Consider the following 10784-nt stretch of genomic DNA (forward strand, 5'->3'; position numbering starts at 1 on the left):
AATAGATGCAACCAATTCTACCTACCCGAGTCAATCTAAGCCTAGACAAGCCGTTTGGGCGCCTGTAAAACCCCCCAGGCCTTGTCAACATAAGGGGGCCCGTCCCGGATGCGTCATACCGGGATGGATCCATTCCATGCGACGGATGGAAGCCCAGTTCCAATGGCAGAGTCGCGGCTTTCAGGGCTCTTAACCCCACCAAATTGGCACCATCAAGCTGTAAGTGCTCGTTCAGGTGGGCGGGCAGGGCAGCCTCAAACAGCTCCACGGGAAAAAAAACAGTGTTATGTAAGTTAGGTTACCTATTGCTTCGACGTGGGGTCAAAGTCCATACCTACCTAGTCTACCTCTTGATAGATATTTCCATTCTCACTTAACGGATTTGGTGCCCGAAAAATCCAAAACACCACCAACCACTCATCACCAAACTTTCTGGATTTACCTTTCTCTCCGCCCCGACCGCGGATACGCCTCAGATCCGGCGTTTGCGAGCTCTGGTAGCCCCAGATGAGTTCATCAAGCCAAACGCAAACCTATATATCCGAACTCCAGAATGTCTAACGGCGACTCATCCCAAACTGGCGACCAGGCCAACCTCGACATTACGGCCGTGAAACAGGCTCTGGCCTCCTCTTCGACCAATGTTCGAATCACTCAGCTACGCTCCATCGAGGAAAAGCTTACCCAAAAATGTGCGCAAGTCCCTGCAGCTCACCAAGGCCTATCAGCCAACTGACCTTTGTCCCGCAGCCCTCGACAATGCCTCAATTGCACGCCTCACTCAACTACTTTTCGGTACATACGCTTTCTACGCTGATAGACAGTCCCGACTATCCGTTCAGAAGTGTCTGGTTGCCTTAATCTCAGCTGGCGTCGACTCCAAGACCATTGCCCCGCTCATCACCGCCCTGCGCAAGGAAAGCCAGAAACATGGCATTGCTCCTACCAACGCCTTTGTACTCGTCGAATGGTGTAGCTTGTTCATGCAACATCTCGATGCCTCATTGTGGGACCAATTTGCTTCTGATATTATCTTGACGGACGCCGATGCGTTGGACAAATGCCACCAGCCCACCTCCAGGAAGTCTGTAGCCCACTCTGCTATCATTGTTACAAGGAGAGGCTTTCGAAAGCTTCTCTCGTCACCAGAATCTAGCGAGAAGAGACTCTCCTCTTCTGTCGATATCCTAGCTACGAAGGGCGCCCAGTCCACCCCCAGAAATGCTGTTCTTCTTGGTGTTATCGCTGGCGTATCTGCTAGGAAGGATCACTTGCGACCTGTTCTTGATACTCTCAAACCCAAGTACTATGACTTCTTTACGAGAGAGATAATTGGCTCCCGTGTCGCTGTTCCGGAGCATGTAGTGCTAGGGCTTGGTGATTTCTTTGCTTCATTCGCAACTCCTGAAGAATTTTCCAAGGAGCTGGTCCCTGCTCTCGAGAAAGGCCTTCTTCGTGCGCCCGAGGTCACTCTTGGTGGCGTTGTCACGCCTCTTGTCCGGGCTCTACCAGACAGTTTCGATCTCTCAAGGGTTCTTGAGCAAAATCTTCTCAAACCATTGTTGTCAAACGCCAAGTCTACCAATGCAGCGATTCGTGCTGGTGCTTTGGATGCTTTCCGTGCTTTGGTACAAAGATCGAATGATACCGCCTCGTTGGAGAAGGTTGTAAATGAGATCGCAAGCCCTCTCAAAGCAGGAAAGCTTGCATCTCCAGATCATCGAACTCTGCATGCACAGATGCTCGAATCCACCCCTCTTTCGACGTCAAGCGCCGAACAGATTGCCACTGCGGTGGCCACTATAGCTGCCAAGGAAGGCAACGAGGGCGCTTTAGCTTCAGAGACATCAGCCCTGGCGAATGCCGTAGCTTTTCTGCTGGCTCAAGACAGCGAGGTGCCCAAATCTGTCCTGGAGTCGGTTACCAAGGGGCTTTCTGAAAAGAAGATACCCTCTCGCAAGTACTGGTTGCTCCGCGTGGGTTCCATTTTACAATCCCTTGCCGGAGCACAATCGGTATCCCCGGGTATGGTTGCTTTTGTGGAGGCCGTTGTACCAAAGCTCGTCACAACCTTTACGGAAGTGACAGCTAATGCCGCCTCTGCTGCCCAGAGTGGTCTTGTTGTTGGTGCCTACATTTTGACAGCTGTGAGCCCGCACATACATCGACTACTGCCCGGTTCTACAGCGGAATCTTATTTGACTAAATCATCGGTTACGAAGCAATCATTGTCCCTGGATCCCAAGTCATCGTTCCTCCTCAGTCATCGAATCTACTCTAAAGTAACAGCCAACGAAGACCTTGGATGGTTTGCGCGTGCTTTGAGTTCTGTTTTCCAGAGCCTCGAACAGAATGTGGACAAACAGGTGGCTCTTGCTTGGTCGGAAGCATTCATCCATCTGATCATTGCCCACAGCGTGCCCGCTACGGTCCAGCAGGAAACATCCAAACTGCTCTCTGATCTCTATGTCCATAACCCACGATCGGTGTCCAACTGCATCGTCAATGGCCTGTGGGATTATCTCGAGCGTGTCGGATCCGGCGAGAAGGAACAGTCATCAAACGCGCACAACTTGATCCAAGTGGTAAAGTCTATTTGTTTAACTCCCACTGACATAGAAAAGTCTGGTCAATCTGTTGCCAAGGAAGACCTTGAATCTCAGGCAAACAGCCTTCTTGTTCTAGCACGGCCAGAACTGATACCAAGAGCGAGCTGGATTGATTTGTGTCTTAGGATGGAATTGGATCCTGGCAATCTTGTAACAAAATATCAAGACGAGCTTATGAACGAGATCGAAGCCAGAACATCTTTTGATCAGAAGGTTTGCAGGCCCATTACCACCTGTATTCGGAAACTGGACAATTTTACTAACAAAGTGCTAGAATGAGGTCGTCAAGAAGGCCGCGTACAACGCAGCCGCCGATCTGGCTTTCGTTGCTCCTGAGACTGTTATCCCACGCCTGCTGGATACACTGCGCCGAGACCTCAACGTGGAACAATTACAAGACGTCGGTCCTGTCGAAGCCGCCATCTATAGAACCGCCGAGGGCACTGCGTTCATTGACGTGCTCGCAAAGAAGTCTCAGCAAGTTCTGGATAAGAATAACAAGGACTATGATATTCTTAAATGGGAGGAAGAGCTCAGGGGGCAGCTTGAAAAGAAGAAAGGTCAACAAAAGAAGCTTACCCCCGAAGAGAACGCGAAAGTCAACGCCCAACTCAAGAAAGAAAGTCAAATTAGACAATCAATAACTCAGACTGTGGCAAGGCTTTTGCGAGGCATTGGCATCATCCGTAGCCTGGCCACTGGTCCCCCAACCGATGCCACACAGTGGCTCGGCACTGCAGTGTCTCTCCTGGTGGGTATCATGGACGCTGGCGCCACGCTGATTACAGGCGACGCGGCACCCTTGGCTTATATCACTTGCGCCGAAAAGGTGACAGAGCGTCTGGGTTCGATGAGGCCTTTCGTGGGAATTGCAGCTCTAAGATTGCGTGACGTGTCTTTGTCGGAAAACTATCAAGAGGAAGCTGTAGAGGATTTGATTACAAGAGTCCTCTACCGATTGCGTTTTGCGGGCGAGCAGCGACCTTTCGATTCTGTCTCACTTATTTATGCCCTGCCGCTCGTACTGGACCTTCTACGCAAGGGCGGAGTTGGCAGTTCGGCAGACGATGCCGATGCTCAATTAGTGTTGGCTATCGAGTTCCTTTCGTACCATACAGATGTTTGTGCAGATGAGGCTGTACCCCGAGCGGAACTTCTCTCGGTCCTCATCAGTTCGATGCAGGCATATGCTCAACATTACAAGCTCCTCAAGGACTGTTTTGCTGACATGTGCCGCTGCATCGCTCCAAACATGGATACCGAGGAGATGATGGTTTTGGCAAAGGGTACTTTGGTGCCCGAAACACGAGTCAGATCTACGGTGTTGCAATCGATCAGTGCCGAAGTCGATATGAGCGAACTAGGTCATTCCGACGAGATATGGATTGCTGCTCACGACGACGAGGAAGAGAACCAGGATTTGGGTCGAGAAATCTTGGAGGAAAGTGGCTTCGAAATCACAGAGGGAGTGCCATTGAGATTACTTCCTTTTCTTGAGAGCAAGGACGGTCAGCTGCGTCGTAGCACTGCTCGCGCCCTTGCTGAAGCAGTCAGTCTTCACCAGGGGACTTTGGAAGCTGTGCTCGAGCAACTTAAGTCTACGTACGCCGAGCTAGCGAAACCCCGCGTTCAACAATTAGATGAATTCGGAATGCCAAAGAAGATGGATCTATCTGATCCTTGGGAGGGCCGGCAGGGTATCGCAACGGCTTTCAAAGAGCTCGCTTCAGTTATTGATGCCAATCAGCTGGATCCGTTGTTTGGCTTCCTTATTAGCGCCGGTCCTCTTGGTGATAAGAACGGAGCAGTACGCAGTGAGATGCTGGATGCTTCAATCAAGGCAATTGAGATCCATGGCAAGACTATTCTCGACCAGCTCATGTCGAAGTTCGAGCAGACTTTGGAGCAGCCAGACACAAATAGCGATGCGGCTGATCGTGTAAACGAAGCTGTCATCATCATGTATGGTGCTTTAGCTCGTCACCTAAGCCCTGGTGACCCCAAGATCCCTATTGTCATCGATCGCCTGGTGGCAACTCTGAGTACGCCTTCTGAAACAGTACAATACGCTATTGCCGAATGTTTGCCTCCCCTCATTCAAGCCTGCCCAGACCAGTCTTCCAAGTATTTCGGTCAGATTATGGAGCAGCTTCTTAGCTCAAAGAAGTACGCCGTCCAACGAGGTTCGGCATATGGTCTGGCCGGACTTGTCATGGGTCGTGGCATTGCATCATTACGGGAATACAGAATTATCTCAACTCTAACTGATGCTATGGAGAACAAGAAGGAGGCAAACCAACGTGAGGCTGCTTTGCTTGCGTACGAGCTTCTTTCCACTATGCTCGGACGTGTCTTCGAGCCTTATGTGATCCAAATCGTGCCTCAGTTGCTTACAGGCTTTGGTGATGCCAATGCCAATGTTCGAGATGCCTGCTTAGCAGCGGCCAAGGCATGTTTTGCCAAACTGAGCTCTTACGGTGTCAAGAAGATCATGCCAACGCTTCTTTACGGTCTAGACGAACAGCAATGGAGGAGTAAGAAGGGTGCATGTGATCTTCTTGGTGCTATGGCATATCTAGACCCTCAACAGCTTGCCAACAGTTTGCCCGACATTATTCCTCCTCTCACCGGCGTGCTCAACGACAGTCACAAGGAAGTCAGAGCCGCAGCTAATCGAAGCTTGAAGAGATTTGGTGAAGTCATCAACAACCCCGAGATCAAGTCCCTGGTTGATATCATTCTCAAGGCTCTCAGCGACCCTACGAAGTACACAGACGAGGCTTTGGACTCACTCATCAAGGTTCAGTTCGTCCATTATCTCGATGCCCCCTCCCTGGCACTGGTCACTCGCATTCTGCAACGCGGTTTGGCGGATCGTTCCAACACCAAGCGCAAAGCAGCGCAAGTCATTGGCAGCTTGGCTCACTTGACGGAAAAGAAGGACGTCGTCATGCACTTGCCTGTGCTTGTGGCTGGCCTCAAGGTCGCTGTTGTTGACCCGGTACCAACCACTCGAGCTACAGCTTCCAGGGCTCTTGGTTCTTTGGTGGAGAAACTTGGAGAAGACACGCTTCCCGATCTTATTCCCGGTCTCATGCAGACCCTCAAGTCAGACACTGGTGCCGGCGACCGGTTGGGATCTGCCCAGGCTCTCAGCGAGGTTCTTGCTGGACTGGGAACGACGAGACTGGAGGAGACCCTCCCAACCATTCTCCAGAACGTCGAGTCCTCCAAACCTGCAGTCCGCGAGGGCTTCATGTCCCTTTTCATCTTCCTTCCCGTATGCTTCGGCAACAGCTTTTCCAACTACTTGGGCCGCATTGTACCACCTATCCTTGCTGGTCTGGCTGACGACATTGAATCCATTCGTGAAACTGCACTGCGTGCGGGTCGCTTGTTAGTAAAGAACTTCGCTGCTCGAGCTGTCGATCTCCTGCTGCCAGAGCTCGAGCGCGGTCTCGCCGATGACAGCTACAGAATCCGACTCAGCTCTGTCGAACTCGTCGGAGATCTTTTGTTCAACCTTACAGGTATCAAGGCCGGTACCGATGCTGAAGATATCGAAGACGACGAGAACATTAAGGAGGCAGGTGCATCTCTCAAGGAAACCCTCGGTGAAGAAAAGCGCAACAAGATCCTATCAGCCCTTTACGTATGCCGATGCGATACAGCTGGTGCGGTTCGATCAGCCGCCATCGCTGTCTGGAAGGTCCTCGTTCACAGCCCCAGGACCCTCAAGGAGCTTGTGCCAACCCTCACCCAACTCCTCATCCGACGTTTGGGAAGCTCCAACATGGAGCACAAGGTCATCGCCAGCAATGCCCTCGGAGAGCTTATCCGAAAAGCTGGAGATGGTGTTCTATCAAGTCTTCTTCCCACTTTGGAGGAAGGTCTGCAGACGTCTGTTGACGTCGATGCCAAGCAGGGTATCTGTCTCGCGTTGAGAGAACTTATTTCTTCCGCTTCCCCTGAGGCTCTGGAGGACCACGAGAAGACCCTTATTTCAGTCGTCCGTACAGCACTTACCGACTCCGATGAAGATGTTCGAGAAGCCGCAGCAGAGGCCTTTGATTCGCTTCAACAAATCTTTGGCAAGCGAGCAGTCGATCAGGTTCTTCCCTTCCTTCTCAACCTCTTGCGTTCCGAGGGTGAAGCGGACAACGCTCTGCAAGCTCTTCTTACGCTGCTTACCGAGACAACCCGATCAAACATCATCTTGCCGAACCTTATACCAACACTCACGACTCCTCCCATTTCGTCATTCGATGCCAAGGCTCTGGCCTCTTTATCCAAGGTTGCTGGTCCTGCAATGAACCGTCGCCTGCCGAACATTATCAACTCACTTATGGATAACGAGATCAATTGCAAGGAGGATGGCCTCCGCGAAGAACTGGCCACGTCTTTCGACACTGTCATTCAGTCCATTGACGAATATGACGGCCTAAATACTGTCATGAACGTTCTATTGCAGCTTCTCAAACACGAGGATCACCGTCGCCGAGCAGCTACTGCACACCACATGGGTAACTTCTTCGCGGCTGCTAGCGTTGATTATTCACGATACAACCAGGATATCATCCGGTCTCTCCTCAATTCGTTTGACGATAGAGACGCTGATGTTGTCAAGGCCGCCTGGGCAGCTCTCGGTGCCTTCACTAAGAAGCTGCGGAAGGAGGAGATGGAATCACTTGTTATCTCAACACGACAAACCCTTCAGCGCATTGGTGTCGCAGGGGCGAACCTGCGCGGTTTCGAGCTACCGAAGGGCATCAATGCCATCCTGCCCATCTTCTTGCAGGGTCTCATGAACGGTACCGCCGATCAGCGAGTCCAGGCTGCCTTGGGTATTTCCGATATCATTGACAGGACAAGTGAGGCCTCTCTCAAGCCATTCGTGACCCAGATTACTGGTCCCCTGATCCGAGTCGTTTCAGAGCGTGCTACTGAAGTCAAGTCGGCAATTCTTCTGACCCTCAACAACCTACTGGATAAGATGCCTGCCGCCTTGAAGCCTTTCCTTCCTCAGCTCCAGCGCACATTCGCCAAATCCCTTGCGGACCCATCCAGTGAGACATTGAGAACACGAGCTGCCAAGGCGCTTGGAACCTTGATCAAGTATACACCACGTATTGATCCCCTCATTGCTGAACTTGTCACTGGATCCAAGACAGCAGATCCCGGCGTCAAAACTGCTATGCTCAAGGCGCTGTACGAGGTCATCAGCAAAGCAGGTGCCAATATGGGCGAGGCCTCTCGAGCTTCTGTTTTGTCACTCATCGACATGGATACAGACGAAAGAGATGAGACAATGACAATCACTAACGCTAAGCTGCTGGGCGCACTCATCAAGAACGTTCCTGAAGAAGCCGCTCTGGGCTTGCTGAAGAACCGTGTGGCCACTACACACTTTACACATTCCTCTGTGCTCGCGTTGAACTCGGTTCTGGCCGAGTCCCCGGATGCCCTGCTTCAAAGCTCCTTGGCCGACGATTTGCCCGACCTGCTATGCCAGGGTATCACCAACAAGAATGTGAGTAGCAAGCTGGCCTCTTGTTTGTTTTGTTCCAGTAAACTAATTCTTTTCAATAGGTTTTTGTCGCCGACAACTGCATTCTTGCTACTGGAAAGTATCTGCTCTCGGATTCCGCTAAAACCTTTGAGACAACAAAGGGTATTTTCGAGGCCCTGGCTTCCGTTATTCAGCCTGGTAATGCAACCGACTCCCGTCGACTTGCCCTTGTCGTGGTTCGTACTGTCAGCCGGAAAGACATGGAGATGGTGCGACCCCATGTTGCTCTGCTCGCACAACCCATATTTGCCAGCGTTCGAGACCCCGTTATTCCTGTCAAACTTGCTGCAGAAGCGGCATTTGTGGAGCTGTTCAATGTGGCAGATGAGGAGAGCCGCATCTTTGATAAGTTTATGGCTGGTCCCGGTGCAGACCTTGCTCCCAACACCAAGAGAAGCATGGGTGACTACTTCAAACGTGTTGCGATGAGGCTAGGTTCTCAAGCCCGCGAGAGGCGCGAAGCCGAGGGTGGACAAGGAGGGCTCGGCCTATCGAACGATGAAGCAGAGGATGAGAAGGAAATCTGGAGTGTGGGTAAGGTCGATGTGGGCAGCGAAGCATTCTCGTAAATTTATACTCCATAGAGAGTTGTCGTCTGTCGTGTTACATACATCAAACCAATACATAAGATTTAATCATGATGTCCGGAGGCATATAAAAAGTGAATAGTCCTTGTCTGCCAACTCTGTAGCTAAACTATCACACAGATATCGTTCCATAGGTAGCTAGTCTCAGCGATTGGCATATTACCGTGGGAAGCACTTCTCGCCCAAGAATGTTACTTTTACCCTTGAAACCTCAAACAAAGTAAAACGATCTCGTGCTGATAAACCGATTGATGGGATGGAGCATATTTCGTGTGGGGCCATAGTTTGTTCAGCAGAGAAGCTAATTGCAAGAACCGTTCCAGACATATTTGTCGAGTCCAATCCCAGTAATAAATTTCCTAACGTGAGTCATACCGAACTATATGTTGAAAACCATAGGCGTGGTTGTCAAACTGTTCTACGTCAGATAGCTACTTATCTTCATGATGCATCACTCGCAAGCCAAATCGAATTGGTCTAACTACCTGAACATAAGATTCGCGAAATACGGCAGGGACTACACACCATTTCAATATGTAACCGTCACCACATCGGAGGAGACACTCCGAATGCCGACGTCAAGACCAAAATAAGTGAATAATTTAGCTTTTTTTTTTTTCCAATTGGAACGAAAAAGACAATGGACTACCTAGACTAGAATATGTACTGTATGCTGGAATTCACGTGACCTATGGTCACGTGCACGTGACAAGATTAGAGCCCTCGCCTCTTAGCGCACCCACACCGTTCGAATCCAGAACAGAAATTCTTGACTGCCTTGCAACCAACCCCTCAGCTTCATCCAACATTATCGAGGACCCGGCCGTCACCACTAACGACAATCAAGATGTAAGTCTCACCGAACGATCAGAAGGACGGGAATGCGATGCAGAAGGGGTTTTGGAAATAGTACACGAGCCGGGAACAAATGCTTTTGATGGCTTCGTTCACGGGCTCGGTGCTTGGGAAAATCTTCAACACCAATCATCATCATCATCATATTATATCAGAGGGGACTGGTGGCTAATCGATAATTTTCTTTACGACTACAGGGTCAACCTGCGAACTCAGAAGCGCCTGGCCTCATCGGTCATCGGCTGTGGCAAGCGCAAGATCTGGCTCGACCCCAACGAGCAGAGCGAGATCTCCAACGCCAACTCTCGTCAGACCATCCGAAAGCTCATCTCCGATGGCCTTATCATCCGAAAGCCCGTCACCCAGCACTCGCGATCGCGCGCCCGCGAGCTGAACCTCGCCCGACGAGAGGGCCGACACCGTGGTTACGGTAAGCGTAAGGGTACCGCCGATGCCCGTATGCCCAGCCAGGTCCTCTGGATGCGCCGCCTCCGAGTCCTCCGCCGTCTTTTGGTCAAGTACCGTGCCAGCGGAAAGATCGACAAGCACCTCTACCACGAGCTGTACCACAGCAGCAAGGGTAACGCCTTCAAGCACAAGCGTGCCCTCGTTGAGCACGTACGTCTTAGTCCTATCCATCAAGATACCCCATCACCGGGGTCACGACGAGGGATGCCTGCTGACATGGAGATTTACAGATTCACCGTGCCAAGGCTGAGAAGGCCCGCGAGACTGCCCTTCAGGAGGAGATGGATGCCAAGCGTGCGAAGAACAAGGCTGCCCGCGAGCGCAAGCAGGAGCGTGCGGTGGCGAAGCGAAATGCTCTCCTTGCCGAGGAGTAAATGTAAGCCTAGTGGACAACGACAACATTTCGGTCTTGAGAGGAGGCTGTATACGGAGTCTGCGGGTTGGGTCTTTTTTTATGCCCTTCTGGTTTCTACACTTGTACCGGCGGGGTTCAGGCACGTAGCATTTAAAAATGGAATCGATGATGCTCGGATGCTTGGATGTTTTCCCATTTACGACCTTGTCTTGAGAGCAATTGATTTGCTCATCACCGCAACAGTACTGCCAGTGTTGAAAATAATGTGTGCGTTGGACTTGCATATGAAGTCCCATATGTGACGTTTGGTTTGCATTGTCAAATCGATTGGCGAATGTGAT

General features: G+C 51.1%; 2 protein-coding genes across 2 annotated transcripts; both read left to right on the forward strand.

Annotated features, from left to right (window-relative positions):
- Nucleotides 1-391: 391 nt before the first annotated feature.
- B0J16DRAFT_369332 (armadillo-type protein) lies at nucleotides 392-8818 on the forward strand. The gene is made up of 4 exons (XM_046130267.1): nucleotides 392-692; nucleotides 751-2822; nucleotides 2884-8139; nucleotides 8199-8818. Exons 1-4 carry the CDS (start codon nucleotides 554-556, stop codon nucleotides 8745-8747), a joined length of 8016 nt encoding a protein of 2671 aa, XP_045987097.1. The 5' UTR covers nucleotides 392-553; the 3' UTR covers nucleotides 8748-8818.
- Nucleotides 8819-9537: 719 nt separating this feature from the next.
- B0J16DRAFT_334641 (ribosomal protein L19/L19e domain-containing protein) lies at nucleotides 9538-10726 on the forward strand. The gene is made up of 3 exons (XM_046126973.1): nucleotides 9538-9614; nucleotides 9818-10238; nucleotides 10319-10726. Coding segments are annotated over exons 1-3 (567 nt in total). The 5' UTR covers nucleotides 9538-9612; the 3' UTR covers nucleotides 10463-10726.
- Nucleotides 10727-10784: the final 58 nt, after the last annotated feature.

Source organism: Fusarium flagelliforme (assembly GCF_020744385.1).
Source record: "Fusarium flagelliforme strain FIESC 12 MPI-CAGE-AA-0113 chromosome Unknown B0J16scaffold_2, whole genome shotgun sequence".
NCBI classification, from domain to species: domain Eukaryota; kingdom Fungi; phylum Ascomycota; class Sordariomycetes; order Hypocreales; family Nectriaceae; genus Fusarium; species Fusarium flagelliforme.